The sequence below is a fragment of the Syngnathus floridae genome, chromosome 9 (genome assembly GCF_059516105.1).
Source record: "Syngnathus floridae isolate MCC-2025c chromosome 9, RoL_Sflo_1.0, whole genome shotgun sequence".
Taxonomy (NCBI): Eukaryota; Metazoa; Chordata; class Actinopteri; order Syngnathiformes; family Syngnathidae; genus Syngnathus; species Syngnathus floridae.
The window spans coordinates 9,907,541-9,926,366 of NC_142421.1; the positions used below are offsets into that span (position 1 = coordinate 9,907,541).

General features: G+C 44.3%; 1 protein-coding gene and 1 long non-coding RNA gene across 6 annotated transcripts in view; one reads left to right on the forward strand and one right to left on the reverse strand.

Moving 5' to 3' along the window:
• The window catches only part of lyst (lysosomal trafficking regulator), a 36,517-nt gene that overhangs the window by 8,222 nt on the left and 9,469 nt on the right, over window positions 1-18,826 (reverse strand). For 2 of the 5 annotated variants that reach the window (XM_088384563.1, XM_088384566.1), the window contains 32 exons: window positions 18,569-18,767; window positions 17,771-17,861; window positions 15,023-17,114; window positions 13,168-14,089; window positions 12,896-13,081; window positions 12,057-12,222; window positions 10,308-10,516; window positions 10,149-10,215; window positions 9,858-9,967; window positions 8,977-9,346; window positions 8,752-8,908; window positions 8,499-8,672; window positions 8,263-8,423; window positions 7,853-8,043; window positions 7,216-7,461; window positions 6,752-6,925; window positions 6,436-6,585; window positions 6,213-6,350; window positions 5,933-6,131; window positions 5,724-5,852; window positions 4,551-5,175; window positions 4,249-4,429; window positions 3,990-4,159; window positions 3,664-3,894; window positions 3,420-3,586; window positions 2,923-3,075; window positions 2,040-2,231; window positions 1,587-1,804; window positions 1,290-1,499; window positions 486-662; window positions 302-378; window positions 37-225 (listed from right to left, as the gene is read on the reverse strand). In XM_088384563.1, coding sequence (XP_088240689.1) covers window positions 37-225; window positions 302-378; window positions 486-662; window positions 1,290-1,499; window positions 1,587-1,804; window positions 2,040-2,231; window positions 2,923-3,075; window positions 3,420-3,586; window positions 3,664-3,894; window positions 3,990-4,159; window positions 4,249-4,429; window positions 4,551-5,175; window positions 5,724-5,852; window positions 5,933-6,131; window positions 6,213-6,350; window positions 6,436-6,585; window positions 6,752-6,925; window positions 7,216-7,461; window positions 7,853-8,043; window positions 8,263-8,423; window positions 8,499-8,672; window positions 8,752-8,908; window positions 8,977-9,346; window positions 9,858-9,967; window positions 10,149-10,215; window positions 10,308-10,516; window positions 12,057-12,222; window positions 12,896-13,081; window positions 13,168-14,089; window positions 15,023-17,114; window positions 17,771-17,861; window positions 18,569-18,767 — 8,721 coding nt within the window. Of the gene's footprint in view, window positions 1-36; window positions 226-301; window positions 379-485; window positions 663-1,289; window positions 1,500-1,586; window positions 1,805-2,039; window positions 2,232-2,595; window positions 2,758-2,922; window positions 3,076-3,419; window positions 3,587-3,663; window positions 3,895-3,989; window positions 4,160-4,248; window positions 4,430-4,550; window positions 5,176-5,723; window positions 5,853-5,932; window positions 6,132-6,212; window positions 6,351-6,435; window positions 6,586-6,751; window positions 6,926-7,215; window positions 7,462-7,852; window positions 8,044-8,262; window positions 8,424-8,498; window positions 8,673-8,751; window positions 8,909-8,976; window positions 9,347-9,857; window positions 9,968-10,148; window positions 10,216-10,307; window positions 10,517-12,056; window positions 12,223-12,895; window positions 13,082-13,167; window positions 14,090-15,022; window positions 17,115-17,770; window positions 17,862-18,568; window positions 18,768-18,826 lie in introns of all 5 variants that reach the window. The other 3 variants (XM_088384567.1, XM_088384565.1, XM_088384564.1) reach the window with 3 other exon arrangements.
• Window positions 12,622-14,484, forward strand: LOC148393410 (uncharacterized). The gene is made up of 3 exons (XR_015860229.1): window positions 12,622-12,705; window positions 12,940-13,061; window positions 13,154-14,484. It is a non-coding gene; the product is annotated as an uncharacterized LOC148393410 (long non-coding RNA).

The following is an 18,826-nucleotide window of genomic DNA, read 5'->3' on the forward strand; positions in this document are numbered from 1 at the left end:
ATATCTCCCAGCTCAAAGATGTAGTTGTGTGCCCACCGGTCATGCGTAAGCTGCTGCACCAACTCTTGCCAGTGGCGGCTGGCGCTCAGGTCTGTTTTGTAGAGGCCTCTGATGTGCTGGATGACTTTCTTTCTCTCCATACCTTGCCGTAAAGACACATTCTGCGTGATATCAGCCGCGATCTTGGAAATGTCTTTGGACTTTCCGTCGAGCCTCTGGATGAGACTGCAAATGAAAGAAAAATACTCACACTTACATTACTAAAAGATTTGATTGTTTCAATATTGTGATTTGCACTCACTTCTTTTGGGTGTTGGTCATTTTCTTTTCCCATGCTCCCTTGCTTGTATTCTCCTCTGCTTCATACTTTAATTTTTCCTGTATGAAGTACATTATGAGTAAACAACTCTCAACTTGCATTCTTGGCATTAGCCAATTAAGACAAGGCAGGCATGCATGCCTGCTGCTGCTGCTGAAAGGCTTGCCTCTTTAATGGCCTTGAGTAGATCCTGCTTGTGTGGAACGTTGGGTGGGATGCAGCGGTGACCACAAAGCTTGAGCGAGGTCATGAATACGCCCACAGCATTCTGCTCATCTTTGGTCAGGTTGTCCTTATGGTCGTGCAGCATTTCATAAAGGTACAGTGACAACTTGGGTCCATGCTATGAGAGAGAGGTTAATTTGCATATGGGTCACGTGTTATGAAAAGAGGCATGCAGTTGACTCTTGATAAAGCGCAAGCAAATCTATCAGAAGGGTGGAGATACAGTGAAACCTGCGAATAATCGACCTCAATACGGTCTGTGACAGTGCCCGACATCCAATAATTGTCTTTTTAGCCATAATCCATCAAGAAAAGTGAATCAGTGTTTAAGACTGAAACTGTAGTCATGACAAAAAAACCCATTAACTCTCGAGGTAATATTCTAAAGTATAAAAATCACCAAACCTAAAATAAAGTACTCTCCTTTAGAAGACTCCTAGCAATACCTAAAAACAAAATGCATAATCGAGTGCTAACAAGACATGTGTTCACGAAGCTGTAGTGTCACCTTGTGGCTTTTTTAGGCATTGCGGAAATTTAACAAAAGCTTGTGGTATAGTACTACAATTATCTAACCAGCCATTGATTATAATGTGCTGAAAAGCCTGACCCTTTCCTACATCACAGCATGTTCCATTTCTGCTTTCCCCCCTGCCATCAGTTCAAATGACTAAAATCTAAACATGAATTTCTGTGACTGGTTGATATTGAAATAAACGATGACCAAAAAGACACTTTCACATACCTCTAGACCGGGGCTAAGGCTCTCTTTAAGGATATCCAAATGTTTTGGATCAAGAACAAATTCCAGTGCTTCTTTCCTGTCAGACAAGGGACGAGCAGGACTCAATGTGTGCACCAACAGGCGACCAATTTGGACCCGGAACGTGTCCCGACAAGACCATAGGATTCTTCGCCATTGCTGATGCGGCGCTCCTCCTCGACCAGTACTGCCCTGAGAATGCAAATGCGACAACAACTTTCAATCCATTACGGCCATTATAAAAAATCACAATCACAAAAAACGTGTTTTACAGCTTACCAGGCTTATTTTGATTCCGTCCATCATGAGTTTAAGAATGTCTTTCTGCAAACTCTTTTTGCTGGCAGGTGGCAATGTGAAAGGAATAGGTGAGTGAGGGGCAGAGGCAGAGGCAGAGCTGCTCTCTTCGTGAGAATTGTCTCCCAGTTCTGGTGTGAAAACTTGTTGGTCTGGGGAATCTGGAATGTTGAGCAGGTCAAACAAATCCTGACTGACATCTAAAATGAAAAAAAAGCAAGTGGATTAGACAAAGATAAAAAAATCAGATAAAGCAATTGTCCATAGAAAAAGTTGAACCATACAGACAAATAGATATTTGTAACCAATAAAATAATTGCTCGCACTTGCATCCAAAATCCAAGCACTTAACGGTCCTTGAAAATATGACACCATCATTTTAGCATACCAATAAACACCACGGAAGTGCATGTATAATACAAAATATAGTTTCACCGTGATAAATGAGTCTGTTGACAGCAAGGACAACAAGCCTCTGTAGCCGCTGCACAAATTCCGTCTCGCTAGCACGGATGGGGTTCTCCTGGCTCATCCTCCTCTGCATCATCTGGTTGAGTTCATCGCTGGCCACGGAGCGCATCCGCATCAGCAAAGAGTCGGTCTGGGCTAACGAGAAGCGACGCCGGCCTGCATGAAAATGTGAGAGCGCAAGTGAGAAAGTGCAAAGACTTGTAAAATGAATGGACACATGGCTCTATTTAGGTGCAGAGAAAAAAAAACGCACGTCAAAAATCACTGTGCACACAGGAAAGCGTGAAGTTTCAGTGATCAAAATACCATCTGGGCAGGAATGCTTGACACTGATTTAGTCAAGCATTCATTCATCAAAAACATGCACACACTGACAAAGCACCAGTAGCGAATGAAGGTACCGGGCAGATTAAAACCCCAAGTGAGTTGCAGAGAAAAGAGATTGAGCTCACTGCAACATTTGGAAACATGCCCTAAGTCTGGGACATTGTTCTCTGCTGTGGACCGGAGTCCCAGCTACCTGCATCACAGTGGAGCATGTAGGATGGAGCCCCAGTGGGGGAGGGGAGGGGGGAGTCCTGGGACAGGAAGCTGAAGGGAGAGGGCAAGGGGATCTGGCCGTAGGAGCAGTAGTGCTGTCTGGGGATTCGAGGGATAATGGAGTCTTTCAAGGCAATGGAACCTTCAAATTGGGATGAGGAGAGGATCGTTCAACAAAAAAAACAGTTGAGATATGTAAAAAAAAAAGACGCAGTTGGGAGTTTGACCTAGATAATGATTAACAACAAATCAAAACAAAGACAAGAGGGGTCACTTTGCTAATGTGGCTCCAGTCTTCCGCACTCACCTGCAATGCTCTTTCGTTTCTGGTAAATGGTGTGATGAGGCGAGCTCGGCGCATTATGGGGGCTGCTCAGCTTTTGAGGTGCCTGATTGGCTGTCGTTTTTATAAACTCGATAGCCGACTGAAGGACACGAAACTGCAAAGCAACTGCCATCTCTAGAAGTGAGCAGGTGAAAAAAAAAAAAGTCAGCACTGCTATGCACAGATGAGCAACAATTATGGAATTTTAGCTCAACATGAACAGTTCAATGCTTTTAAAAAGATGCAGGATCCACAGATTGATTAATAAATTAGACAACATAAAAAAAGAACGGAATCATTAAGTGGAAATAAAAACTATTACAAATGGACGAATGACCTTCCGTTCGCTCGGTAGTTGTAGGTAATGAGCTCTGTTTTGTTGCGCAGCAAAGTGTGACGGCTCGATGCAATATGTGAATAGTACGCTGAACGCTGATAAATTCCGCATGTGCTTTGCATTTCAAGAATCCAATCCTTACCCTGTGTTCGCTGCATCTTGCTGGTCTGCATGAAACCGAGCAAGGTAATGAGGTCTTCAATAATGCGGAAGTACTGGGACCCTGAAGAGCTGCAGGAGTGGATGGTTACGGCAACTAACAGCTGCTGGATGTCGCAAACCAGGAGCTTGTAATCATTCAGGGGAATGCTGCAAGAAAAATATCAATTCTATGATAGGATCTAGCGATTTCGATAAGATATTATTCATCATTCTAGCTGGCCTACCAGGTCTCCATGCCATTGAGGGTGGAGAGGGTGTTGAAGAGCACGTAGAGCAGCCCGTGATCGAGCAGGATGTCTGCCAGCTTGGGGCAGGCGTTGAGGAGCTGCAGTAGCATGCAGAGGATGTTGTGCACTAAAGAGTTCTCGCACAGGGAGTTCTCAATAAGACCCAAGACTGGGATGATGCAACGCTTTGTGAAAGGTGAGATTGTTTCCATTTCCTCCAGATCCAGACTAGACAGTTATGGAGTAAAAATGGATTAGTTTAAACAGCAGATGTTTTTTTCATGTAGGCCATTAGTACATTAAAGACTTGCAGATAAACCTACTCTTCCTCGAGGCCCACAGGCCGTCCAAAGAGCATCTCAAGGAAGCACTCGATGAGCCCTTGGCTGCCCTGGTGGATGTACAGCTGGTTGGCCAGCAGGGAGAAACCGTGATTTTTCAGGAATTTCTCCTTCTGCTCCTTGTTGGCTCTGCCAAAGTATGCATCCAGCAGCTAGATAAAGAAGTGGCATACCATGAGGAAGGAGTCTTTAATAATCAAATCAAACACAAAGAAATCATAGGTCGGAAAACAGGGCTGACCTTCATAACCCCTTGCTGGATGAGGGGTGATGAGTGGTTGACCAGGACAGTTAGGGCCTCAGGCTGGATCAGTTTGTCCATAACCTCCTCAAGCATGAGGTCCGGCAACAGTAGTAGGACACCCTTCAGAAGGTCATAGAGGCCACAGCAGATGAGAACTAAGCAGTCCTCCGTACTGGACCTGCAACACAGATTGTGATTCAGTGCCCTAGTTTGGATTCTCAAGCGCGAGCGTTTACGGATGAGCTACTGCTGCTCCAAGTCAAATTAAAAAAGCTTTCTCAATATGCACTTCCACATACCGGTCATTGGAATCAGTTTTGCTGTGTGCCCTCTCACATCCGGGAGTGTAGGTGTAACTTTCCCAGTCTTCAGGTACAGAGCTTCGATCAGCTGCACTGGGCCAGCGACTGACTGCCAATGAGCCATTCGGAGCCGGAAAAGCCAATCCCAGACTGGCCAGGTTGCTGTGACTCCTCTGGAAGGATTGGATACCTTTTAAGCTGTCAGGGCGTCGAGGCGCCTCATCACTGGCCCAGTCAAACCTATCCTCGGACTCCACCACGCCTACACTCCCTTCTGCCAAGCTGTCCACCTCCGTAGCCTCGTCCCGCTCCTCCTCCACGCTGATAGATGGGGTGCGTCGAGATCCTTCATTACCAATGTCCCTTGAGTCACAAATCGTCTTGGCTGATTCACAACTGCTGAGGAGCTGCTCGTCACCACCTCCCTTCTTGAGCGTTTCGGTACTGCCCAGAGCATGCTGGGCGGTCAGCGACGCCCGCTCGATGTCGCGAGTCTCATTCACACCGCCGTGAGTGAGGCGGGGTGTCAATAAAGGGGATGAATAAGGCGACGGTGCAAGGCTGGGTGGGCGTAAGGATTGATCATCACCCCCGTGCTCAGGCGATGGACCAAGGAGATGGCCTAAAAAATAAACGACATATTGAGGACTGTGTAACTCGCTTCTACTTTGCAGCAACAAATGACAATAGTGTGGAGTCACTCAATTAATAGTACTGGCCCATGAACACATGAACACTATATGGACAAATATTCTGACATCACTGGCTCTATTGAGCAAAGAGGTTTAGAAGCCACAAATATTACATGACCAGATAAGAGAGAAAAAAAAACCTGCCAATGTAGTAAGTAACGTTTTTAGTAGATAGCATTATTAATGTTTCCAAAGAGGAAATTGAGGCCACTTTTTTGCCTCAGATGGCCTTCACTGTCATCTGGTAGCAGGACAAAATTCTCAGCTGCGTCCTCCAAAGCTGTATCACTCCTTTGAATAAACTTCTCAATAGGTTAATGGGAACGTGGCATTTCCTTTTAAGATACAATGAGTAACTTTTTTAACACGCTATGTCTTCATGCTTGTGAGCTCTAATTGTGTGAAAAGTCTCCACACAAATTTGCCAACCCAAATGACCCACTGGAGCATTTTAAAGGAGCAACTGAAGCAGGCTTACCTTCGTGGGGAGTATCGGTAAAGACAATTGGGGAAAGAGACACCACTGAACTGCTGGCGGACTTCCCTCCACTGTTGGAGTGTCGCAGGTACATAATAGACTGCAACTTGTCATGATGCAGCTTCCCATCTGACAAATGATATTAAAAGAGCTCAATGAATACAAGTCACATAGTTTGTAGTTAGTACATTCCCGAGCTGACTCTTCACCTATGTGCAGTGAGAAGTAGAAGCTGGATGGAGTGTGGCAAACGTAGGTGTTAGTAGGTGGGTGAACTGCCAGCAGGAAATTATAGATAAGTTTTAGCAAATCCAGATCAGGTGGTGATCCTAGCACTTCCTGGATTATTTTGACAAAAGACAAACAAACTTCCTGCGGGATGGCAGTCAGGTGCTCGTCCCGATGCTCCTGAAGACAAATACCAGCATAAATTACGATTGCTCAGATACAATTAATGGTGCTATAATGACTATTTTTTGCTTGAAACACCTGTAACACTTGGCAAGTTAGCAAGAAACGGTCCACCACTTCAGCTTTCAGGAACTGACGGATGTTTAAAACCTGGTAAGGATGATGCACCCTGATCAGGATTTCCAAAGCAGCCAGAAGTGTCTCCCACACACCACACTGAAAAAAAACCAGATACTGTTTACTAACTTGTGGTGTTGTACCTGCCGCAAACTAAAGTTGAGACATTTATATTTGCGTTCACCTCTGCCTTTGCCCAGATTTTCCAGTCCAACAAGATGTCCGAGAGCAGTCTGATGTCCTGCACCACAGCAATGGACTCCGTGTCTAATCGGAACTGCCCGTCATCCGCCAGGATTAAGACAGGTCTGCTACAACAGCCATCCAACAAAGTCTAGAGAAAACATTAAGTGGCCATCAAATTACACAGCACAGCGTTTCCGACTCAAATGAGAACAAATGTTTTAACCTTTAAATGCAGACTGGGAAGGGAAAAACAAGTGAAATAAAGAGCCCTTAATGCATATAATCAGTGTATAATCTGGAAATCAAATGCTTACTTTCAGCATATGATATCCAACGATACATTTGGACTTGATGAGAACTTGGTGTATCATAGAGTAGCCATGGTAATAGTCCATTTCATGGATGCGATGCTGGTTGAATTTAGTCAGAGACAAGAGTATCTGCAAGGCCAAAGCCTGGGTCATCTCACAGTCACTCAACTCCACCGTCTAAGGAACAAAGTTCAATCTGTGGTTAGAATTCGTCTTCACCCGGCACAGGAGAAAAGATGCACGCATGTTGGCTCACAAATACATGTTAGGATAAGTATCCAGTCTGACTAACACATTTCACAGTATAAAAGTTTGGTGTTCAAACATGGCTTCTCTAGTACATTTATCTTTAAATTAGCAGTTGCACTGTATAGCCTGCAAAATTAAAGATGCATGTGTGTTCAAAGTATTGACTGGTGCTGTAATATTTTTTTTTTTTTAGTAATTTCATGTGTGGCTTCTCTGACCTGTGCAAAGAGGAAGACAATATTTCCCGTCCCTCCGATCTTATGCAGGACACTTTGCAGGCCTTGGGTTTCAGTTGGCAGCAGAGCTTTGAGAGCGCTTGGCTCCAAGGAAACACTTTGGACTTCTCTGGAGCTGAAGGGCCGCTGGGTAACCACCGTCTTGGCTTGTCCCTTCAGTCTAATTACGGGTTCATAGATAGTATAGACCCTCGGACTGCTGGGAGCATACACAACTGCCAGGCTCTCCTGTGAAAAAACAGATTCATAACAACTGGGAGTTTATTTGACCTATTGAGACAGAATGGTGAGTGGACTGAGCCCAGCTAACCCTCGTCATTTCTAGGACTCATGTTGGCTTGTTGGAAAGAAGAAAGCTTGCCAGTTATTCCACTCCGGCTTCAGGTCTTTTCCTTTTCCAATCACCAAAGGTATTAACCTCAACTTCATTAGCAATTACCACAAGGGGACTGTTTTTGTTCTCAATGAATTAGCTGAGGTTTTACAATATCTTTTTCCATTGAGGAAAAGTGACTCCCTGCGGTGTGTCGGTAATGACGAATAATTGTTAAGGCGCAATCCACACAAAGAGACAGGTTGCTTTGTGTGTTATTCTTCACAGTTGTGGTTCAAGACTTACCACTAAGGCTGTTGTGTCCACATCCTTGCTTTTCATCAGAAGTTCTCGTACACTGTCACACTTGAGTGCTTCCTGAGTGACAAACTTAGAGAACGACCCTGTAGGTCTGCCATAGTTGCAGGGCATGATGGAGGTGAGGTCAGGCCCACTGGTGTACAGGAAGAAGGCCTCCTCAGGCCCTACTCTGGCCCCTGGAAAAGGTGAGAAATAAAATTTCTGAATTTCAGAGACGCAAAAATCCGACTGTGACTCAACATAAGGAGGAAGTAGAAGCCCTTTCAGAGAAATGTGACATAGTTAGCTCGTATCTTATTTTTGTGTGTCACTGTATACAAAGAATGAGTTGCAGAGACTCAAATTGTGTCTCAAAGTTAGTGGGGTGAGACAAATGAATAAAACAAAAGTCCTACCATTGAAGAGAAGAACAGTTCCCATGCTCCAGTTTAAATGCTGTTTTGTAAGCTCCTCGGATGATGGGATACAGTGGCCCAACATACAGAAGGTCTTGTTGCTGTCAGAGGATAAACTGCTTTTTCGGGGTAAGGTGTAGTCCAAGAAAACTTCACATTTCCTGAAACAGAGAGGAGGCTTACGGTTTGGTTACCAAGGATTTCTTATACGTTTACTGAACCATATTTGTACTTACATGATGCCACAGACCCAGACAACCACACGGCCATGGATGTTCTTCTTGCCCTCGGGCTGCTGGGTGTAAGTGAGGCCGAGGTGCTGCCATTGTCCGGGCTGGAGGAGCCCCTCGACAGACTCTGCCTGTGCCAACAGCCCCGCTTTTATCTCGTCATTTGGGTCTATACAAACCCTGTGGGAGCAGTGTACTCAAATATAAAACTTTACTAAGCCTGTGCCTCATAGGAACGCCGGCGTATTAGAACACTCACCTGAATGTGAGTGAGCCAGTGAAGAAGTCCGCCCACACTTGAAGCATGAGTGCTTTGGAGCCCATGGATAGAATATGAATGAGGCCTTCTTCCGCTCCTCTTTTTGTAGCCTGAGGCGAGCCATGGTGCGGCTCAGCGGCAGGAGGATTTCTCCTTTCTGGAAAAAGAAATATACTGAAATGTACAGACTGGGTATCAATGACTTTTACTCAATGTGTTTCTCACCCTTGTCGATGTTTGCTGCTCTTTCCTCTTGCTCGGCCACCCTAAGCCACATGGAGGCGCTGAAGCCACTGGCCATGTGAGGCCAACAGTTCTGCCCGACTAGGGGCAAGTGGAGAGGAGCAGTGTGCCAGGGAGAGGAACGCAGGTGACTCGGTCTGATCTCGCTGTCTCCTTCCCAACGACCAGGAGATAGTTTGCCCTTCCAGAGGAGAGCGACACTTTTCCCTCCAGCAGCGCCATTTGGTCTGGAGCTAGGTGACACTCCTCCAGGTGTTGAGGCCCCAAGGATTATTGGAAAGTCCAGGAGATGAAGAGGCTCTATGTTCACATTGGCTTCAACAATTTGTAAGATGCCTTGGAGTAAAATCTCCTGGGAAGACACACAATAATAAGAATAATAAATACTCGCCGCCCTTTCTTTTACTTTGAGTACTGTAATGTCATTTTCAGCTATAACAAAGAGTAAGCTAAAATAATCAAACGTGTAAATGCAAATTAACTAAGATGAAATGTTTGGACCTCAAGAGCTTTTACCCACACATTTTTTGTGACCACTGTAGCTTTGCAGCTCATGTAGCATGTTATTGCATTCCAATCTTCCTTTTTGGAAACGTGTTTCGGGGAGACTATAAATCACATCTCCTGCCTGGTAGCGCAAAACTGTGGTGGCAATTTGTGACAGCACATCTGTTCTACACACATGGGTGTTAATTATTTGAGCAACAGGGGAGCAAAATGCATTGATGTATTTCAAGAACTAAGACATGAATACAGGAGAAAGTGTCACTAAAAAGCACGTGGTGGTGCCATAATAAATAATGCCCACAAGCTATCCAACCACATGCAGACCTGTACATGTGACGGATGGGTTTACTACTTACAGTAGGTGGGGTCTTGTCCAGGAAAAGACGAATCAATAGAGCCAGTTCCTCTGCTGTGATTCGCTGGCTCACCATGGCAACAAGCACCTCCACTATAACAGTCTGGCAGTCTGAATGTAAACCAATCAGCAAGATTACATACATAGAGTATTTCAATCAAGGTAAGCGCCTTACATTACTTCTAAACGTCATAATTCCATAGTCAAAAGTCTGAAAAGCTGTCTTAAATTATCCAGGAAATCCATAGATTTTTGTATGAATAAAATTATAACAAAAAAACATGCAACAAACCTTTAAGTGAATGGTCAGCTTGGCTAAGGATGTTATGAAAACCAGACAGGATGGTTTTGACACCTCCCTGTGAGCATCAAAGCAAGTCGTCAGTCATTCTCGAGAGTCCAGTGAGTGAAGAAAAATTAAGAAACTTGCAGAAGAAGAAGTTAGTCTGACCTGGTCATAGAGTAGAGCGGCATTGCGGTGGTTGGCGCGAACCGCACCGAGCAGGCTGTGAAACACATGACTCACGACATCCAAGTCTGGAGAGCCGGTGGCCAGTAGTTGCAACTGGATTGTACAGATCTCTGGGAAAAGCAGCAGGCCACGCCCTGGACCGTCTGCCACTGTCGCAAATTCACGTTGCGCAGACTCCACCTTCAACTCTGAGGGAGCAGCCAATGAGATACGACATTAAATCAGAGAAACACCGCCACGGACACATCTTAAACCTTCTGCTGATTGACGCCGGACTTGAACAAGGCTTAAACAGCTTCACTATCCAGAGGCATTGCCTGCTACATCTCCAAGCAGCTGTCTTGGTGGCGGCTGATAAAATGCAGAAGGAGAGTCTGCTTTTGCTTTCATGAGAGCAGCCCAGCAGACTCTCACGTGCCTTGTCAAACCGCCTGTTTTTTTTTAATGAGTGTTGTAAATCCCCTGAAGTTCACACTGCTCAATTGTCCTCCACACTTGCACAAACAAATCGGCATCTGGTTCAATCTTGATCTTCGATTAAAATACAAATTTAGCTTGTTTGTTGAAAACATTAAATGTTACACACAGTTTAAATGCAGGCCTAAATGAAATGCTAACTGCCCAATGAATGTCATAATAAATTTGGGGAAAATTTTTCATTTTGTCTGAAAAACAAACAAAAAAATCATTTGTAGGTTATTCTAACAAAAAAGAAAACAAAATTTGAAAGCTTCATTCTTATTATTCGACAGCGACAGTGTGGGCTTTGCAACTGTCTGCCAAAACTTCTGCAGAGCACAAACAAGGGAGTAGTCCCGTTTGAAGGAAATGACCACTATACTGCACATTACAACACACAGGGTCAGACAACATGTAACCTTTATAGGACAAATAAATAGCTTCTAAGTTAACTTCCTCATTGTAAAATAGTATTTCACATTTGGACTCATTTCTCATGATTGTGTCAACAGAGGACAACTAAAACGAGAGCAATTAAGAAGAAGGAATTTTTAATCCAATCAGTTTTGAACGAGGCCGGTATTTTGGATTTAAGGTTGAGAATGTTTTCCAGGAAGTAGATGTTTAATGGAGATTTAACAAATCACAAGATCCAGCTCATGCGGTGCAATGAACTAAGTAGCCTGCAGTTTTAAAACTCCAAACAATGACTGTATTCTGAGGAGGTGAAAGAGAGAATGTGTCTAATCATGCTGTCTGAAACCGACAAGAACAAAGCAGAAATATATATGTGCATGAAAAAAGTGCAAATGAAGTGTTTTGCAGTGTCATGCAAGTATTCAGAATTTAGTATTGCCAAATATAGCAGGGGATAATACTGAAAAGGAAGTTTGAATAGCTTAAGCATCATAGTTAAAAGGCATAGAATTTTTTTTTTTGTCATTATTGAGGAAAGTACACAGTTTACTGGAAGGAGGAGGAGGCTCCACGTTTTTTGTTTCCCAAGGTTATAAATAAACAGGTTTAAAGGTTGAGAAATATACACAACTTCTCAATCTATCAAGACTACCTCTGTTGACGTTTATTACAGACAAAAAATAAATAGTAGAGGAATGTAAATATAGAGGATTTATAGATTGAGAGGTGAGTGTTTTGAATTTAAACAAAAAAAACAAACATTAGCAGTGATATTTGACCGTCTCAGCTGTAGATTCTGATGATGATATGTTACAGATTCTCAAGAATGAGTGAATTGCAGTGTGGTCCTACCCTCTTCCTGGTTGTCCATGTCATCAAGGTTGCTTTCGCTGTCGGCGTCGTAGCCCTCCTCCTCCTCCTCTTCCCCAGGGGGCTTGACGCTGCAGCTCGCAACGCCGTCCACCTCCTCTGATAGATCGCCTGTCGGGGCTGCCCCCTCTACCAGCACTTGGAACTTCTGATAGAAAGACGGTGAGAGGAAAAAGACGGGAAAGAGGAAGCGAGATGAAGAGAGAGAAAAAAAAAACAGCAAATTATGTATTTTAATCTCAATAAGAGCAAATGTGAACAAAATACCAACCATTTAAAATTGTTTAACTGATGTGTAAAAACTGAAGTACAAATAAGATTAATTATTATTAGCTGACTTGTACAGCACGCAGGCAACCTAGTTCCTGTTTTGCATAGCTCGTCATCAAAAGGACATGAAGGGGTGCACACACGTAAACAAGTCTTAAGTGTCAACTGATTCACCGTGAAGGCGGACAGTAAAGAACAATTCAGTTCCTGTAAAAAAAAATAGGCCAATACACTGTGTGGATCCATGTGACATTTGACTGTGACGTCGGAATAACCTTTGAGCTTCACAGAACAAATTCAACTGGATCATAGGGACGCTCTGCATGACTCACTGAGAGAGCACAACATGTTTCAGAATTGGGTAAAATCTATTTTATAAAAGCATGAGCCATCCTGTGTTGGAACAGGCATTTTTGTTGAGGAGAAACAAAACTTGATCAATGGAAAAAATGAAGTCATGCGATTATCTTGTATTGTTATTTTCTCTAAGTGTTCCGATTTCGCTACAATACATGAGTTGATAGGATAAAGAAATGCATAATGTCACTTACAGCATCTCCAAAGGCAGGACTCACCCTGTCTGGCTTCTCCTCAGGGGGATCAGGAGTGGATGACACGTCAGCCAAAGCTACTCTCAGCAGAGAATCAAAGAGTGGCACGGCGAGGTCAGAGTTGACCACCCCCGAGCGAGAAAGCTGCTCTTTGACTTCTAACAAGGTATCTCCCACTGACTTGGGCTACAGAGAAGACATAACACCATACTTGAGACACTCACTATGACCAGAATATTTGTATTTTGTGTTTGATAGCTGAAGATGTATACCTGAGAAGAAAGCTCCAAGTCGGTCCTCTGCAGGGCTGAGTTGGCACTGTTTAGACAAATTGCCAATAAGGCCTCAAGAAGGCGAATGCTTTCTAACTGCCACTCTTCCTCCAGCCTCTTGGCTGGATCTTTGCTTTTCCCCTCAGCTGGAGTACTCTTAATTGAACCTTGACCTTGCTCATCTACTCCAACTGTGGAGTCTGGGCTACGTTTGACTTTGAGCTCCTTTTTCTTTGCTTTGCCATCCTTGGATTTACAGGAAAGCTTCTGAATAACCATGCTCATGAGGCGCAAACAAACATCCAAGCCTCCAAGTCTGAAGAATTGCCTCTGGAACAAAGGATTGGCCTGGTAGACACATCGACACACTGACCAAATGTCAGCTGCCCGTCGGATCTGTTCTTTGGACGGTAGGGTCACACTGTCGGGGGACAGGTATACCAAGCGCCCACCAAGAGGCTCACTAGCTGTACTGTCATAACCCGAAGTATCTTCCGAATCATTAGCCGAGTCCCGGTCAGAGTCGGCGTCTTTGCTAACACACAGAAACGCAACACAGAGGAAGAGGTTAATGACATGGAGGTGCGTCTCTGCTTGGCAACGACCTGCTCCACGGCCCTGCCCACTACGACTTTTGTGGCGTGGGTATGCCTCCTTTAGCACTTCATAGAACTTGCTGAGGCTCTGAGGACCCTCTCCAGATCCCCTAGAGCCCGGATCCTCAGCCAGGTTCGAGATTGTCGGCTTCTTTTCCGCAACAGCTATCTCCAACTCCTGGAGCGCGCTGTCAGCTTGCTGGTGTCCGAAGCTGGTTATCAGAATCTCAAATACTTTCAAAGCTAAAGAGCACGTCTGGTCAAGGTAAACTAGTTCTGTCATCTGGTTGAGGCCATTGCAGCTGATGAAAAGATCTCGGATGACCCTGTGATGGAAATATTTGTCAGTATTAATTCATCAATCCATCAACCAATCAATAAAATGACAGGTGTAGCAGTGCTTCAGTTCCTCGAGTGCAAAACCTTTTTATCTAAACAAGGAGTCATCGTGATGGAATGATTACTTATTCTTTTTTAATGTTTACTGAGGTTTTTCAAGATCACATGTAGCATCTCCTGCAGCTCTATTTAAAAAATAATTGTTGCATTAAGTGTGAGACATGGTTGAAAATTATTGCTGTATAAACACTACTGTTTTCTTGTAATTTGTCTGGATTTTGAATTATAATGCATGCCAAGGACAAAATCAGTGTAACCAGGCAGTGATGAATGAAAAATTCTGTTTCATGGTTAATTAAACTAAAAATGTGTTCACCCATCAGTAAGGTTTCCGGCTACATTGGTTAGAGACAAAATGCATTTTTAAACTGTTTCCTTTCTAAAGTTACTTTTGAGTTAACATATTCTGTTATGAACATACACTGTACCAATACAGAACTGTAAGCAAAAACATCCAAACAAAGTCAAACTGCCGAGTGTATGTTATACAGCTTTAGAAAACTGCAGCCTTTTCCAGATCTCCAATGCTGTACCCTTGTCACAAAACCTAACAATAGTATCCCAGGTCACTTGTTATCCACAAAGCCTTGCTAAATTATTGATTAGCATCAATTAGCAATGACAAGGTTGGACCGATCTAATGACAATGGGATGGATATAATAATCAGGCAATAATTAAAAAAATAATAATAATTCATGTGTTATATGTTATATAATCAATACCAAGCAACTTTTTTATCCTTAAAACAAATTATTAATAGATATTTTAGATAATCATCTTTCCCACTATTACTTAAAGCACCTTAAGTAGTATTGAAGAGAATAATATGAACAGAGGGGAAAAAAACCAGATAACTTACCTGGATTTGAGAAGGGCGGGTAATGCTTGCAGATATACAAGTAGAATCTCTATGGGCAGGCACTGTGTGTGATAGCCGCATACTTTGGTACAAACTGTAGACACTCCAAGCTGTTGGGCATGGTGGGCTAGCTCGACCCCTCGCTGTAGAACAGGGTTGAAGATATGTGTGTAGAGCTGCCACTGCACGACAGCATTGCCACGCAGTGTCAAGTGGCACACGTGACCAGCGACATGCTGGCTCAGGTGCCAGTCGTCTCCAAACACGAGCTCTTGGTAAGCCTCAAGGGCATCCCACTTCCATAGCATGTCCTCTGCACTGCCTCCACTTGGCAGAATCCCCTGGGAGCGGTAGCATAGGCTGGTAGAAATAGCTGAAAGTTCCCCATGTTGTAGTGTCTCCTCCAGGCCTGGCAACTGACTGTGGTCCAAAGTGCAAATGTTACATGAAGCAAGCTTCGCTCTCTCCGAGGGCTGCCCTCCACCAAGCTGGTCTAGAACTAGTCTGCCGAGAACACTGAGAACATGAGACTGATAACTACGAAGACCTGGCGCTTGGAAGGCATCCAGGAGTGGCCGTATCACGGAACGAGGGTCCATGCAACAGCAGATTCCAACAGCTTGCACTCCGGCCAGTACTTGCAATATGGCCGGTCCACTGGACGACAAGCGTTGCAGGAGCCGCAGACATTGGTGAGCACAGGCGGCCAGGCAGCAGCAGCGTTCGGGGTAACGCACTGCATCACCCCCCGTTCCTTCCTTCCCTTCGCCGTCCTCCTCAAAGGGGTTCCGCCTGGCAGCCAACTTAAAAGCGGAGACAGGCAAACCCGACAGATCTCTGTGATGATGAAGGAAGTGGGAATATTCACAGCGTCGGTGACGACGTCGAGCGCACACAGACTGATGGAGCTGCTCTGACTTTGCTTTCTTCACTGCACTTACAATCTGGAAGACCCCGGCAATTAAACCTCGTAGCCTATCTGAAGCCTCGCCTCCTACTTCTGAATCCCTCGCCATCCCAAGTTCCTCTAGACGCAGTACTGTCGTCTCAAAAAGCTCCAGACCACGGTGCTGGACAAATTCATGAATGAGGTCTAGTGCTTGACTAAAGAAGAACGGGTTGGGTGTTGAGGCCTGCAGGCAACCCAGAAGGACTTGCAATACACCTTCGAGAAGCTCAGGCAGGAGTAGTGCCCTGTGGCGATAGCGGGAAAAAGAAAAATCTTCTTGGACTTCCTGTAGGGTCTTTTTTGGTCGAGGAGCAAAGGGATTGGTCTGTCTGTCTAGGCAGCTTTGGATTTTTAGAGTGGCCCGTAGCAGGTCGGTCAGGCTGCGTCTCAGGCTATCTGGAAGGGTTTCACTTTGACTGACATCAACTGACATCAGGTGCAAAATGGTGCGCAGAAGCATTCTCTGCACCAGTGCAATTGGCTCTTCTGTCCAGCCCCCAGCAAGCTCATCGGCCCCTGTTCCACCACCTCCTGGACCACAACAATCTCCAAACTCAGTTAAGATCTCGGTCAGAGTTGGAACAACACTGACTGCCAAGCCAGGATTGTGATTGATGCTCATATCAAATTTACACACTTTCTCCAGTAATGAAAGTAACACGTAGCAGAGGTCAAAGGGTGAGTTCTCCATGCGATTAAATATTGACATTGCAGCTGGGTCTGTCAGAGTTTCGGTGTCCATTGTGTGAGACCCAGAGACCCTGGGATGAAGGTATGGCGCGCTCATGGTTTCCGCGGTGGTGGTCGTTGAGTCCGTTAACTGTGTGGCTTCCAAACGATGATGTAGATGATGTACACGGATGGTAGAGCCATGCGACCTTCTGCTCCTTGTGCCACTTGGGCCCGCCTTGTCTTCAGCATTGGCTTCTGAATCTGAGGTAGAAACTTGGGAGCGCCGAGCATCCTTTACAGAGTATTTCTGGGCTGTCCTACGTGACCTCCTTGATTTCCAGGTGCCACTGCCAACACGAGGCCTCTTTCCAGTTTCCTGTTCATCTGTCCCAGGCTTCTGTCCTGCTCTAAGAGGCACGGCCTTTACCTCCCGGCTGAGGAACACCTCTAATAGCGACGGCAGGGTGAAATCTGTCGACAGAGAAACGTCGCTTGTGAGCTTTTGGAAATACAAAACAAAAACACCCCTTAGAGAGAAAAATTACACGGCTACACAGCTCAGAGAACGTTTAGTTTCAGGATTCTAGACTCCTTATCATGGTGGCACATGTGCATGGGGGTAATTGTCAGAAACCATTACCCACTTGTTAAAACACATTCAGTGAGTAAGAAAATAATTAAAGTAAAAAATGTCTAGCGTCTATGCCACAGACGATCATCAGTCCAGTACTAAATACCAGTGTCATCCAAAGGTCAGAGGCTCCTGTAGGCACTTCGATAATTCATGGCTTTCACTTTAGTCATGATTTACAGCATTAGAAACTATTGGTCGAAAAAGGAAAAAGAAAACAAGTTTTGAAAACAATCTGGGGTAAATAAACAAAAACTAGTCATATTTAATTGTATGTTAGGTGACTTGACCAAGTTAAGAGTTCAAAGGGCGCATACGCTTCGCAAAGTATGACAATAAACAAAAAACTCTGTGAATAAACACAGTAATTATGACATGAAATAAAGTGTGCTGTACAATTTGGTTGTAAACAAAAAAAGAGCTGTTATGCAGTTAGTTATCTTATTAGTAGTTGCGGCATAAACATTTAATATTGATGATGATAATGTGTACAAACCTGGTGCTTTTTCTTCCTGTACGGGAATCTTCCACACCAGTGGGAGTAGAGACAGCAACAAGGTGAGCAGCTCCTCTCTGCAAGTCAGCTCCTGAGTGAGCGACAAAACACACGGGGGTTACCTCGAAAGCCTCCCTTCTCACCTTTTGGTCACACTCTGATGTCACATTAAGACACGCCCATCGAGACAAACTGAGCATAATACACGTACCCTCTTGCTTCTCATTACCTAGTCAAAATGAACATGAGCAGTGAAATTAACCTCTCTATGATGACTTTTTTTAGACCACCTTACTATGTTTGGCTAAATTCATCTGTAAATCTTCAGTGGGAAAACAATGTAGCGTCTACATGACTGTCTTGCTTCCGAGACCCGGGCGCCAGACAGCATTCCTCACTGCAGCGAGAACCAACTTCTTCATGTGCTAATTAAAAACAATCAACCAACTTCATCAAGTGTCTGTAAACAATGATCAGCTCCCAGATTAAAATGCACAATAATCATTTTGGCAGTGGGTAAAAATCAGTTCTAAAAAGATGACATTAGGCAGAGATAACATAAATGTCCAACATAACATCCATCCGTTTTTTTTATTCTCTTTATTCTCATTTGTGATTACCACGTTCTAACAAATAGAAGTGGTAGCTGTGAAAATGGCCAATAATCTACGTTCGTTTCATAAATGAAGTTCAGTTCAGACCGGAGGAAGGTCAGAGAAGGTGGGAATGTGACAGGGAGAACTTTGAAAACTCTGCTGATATGCTTTGCAATTTATATATGGCACTGAAAATTCTCACCTGGTCAATGATGGAATCCAGGGTGCTAAGCAACAAAAATCCTCTTCCTCTGACGAGATACTCCCCCAGTGCAACCATATGACTTTCCTCCTCATCCTCCTCCCGTGCCTCTGCTCTCTGTGCCACTGCACTGCATAGCTGGTGTACATCAGTCAGGAACTCCCTTGCCAGCGTATTACTGGCCCCACTCATGTCTGAGCTAAAGAGAAAGAAACAGAAAGAGAGAGCCTGAGATCAACATAAAGGATTATGTAATAT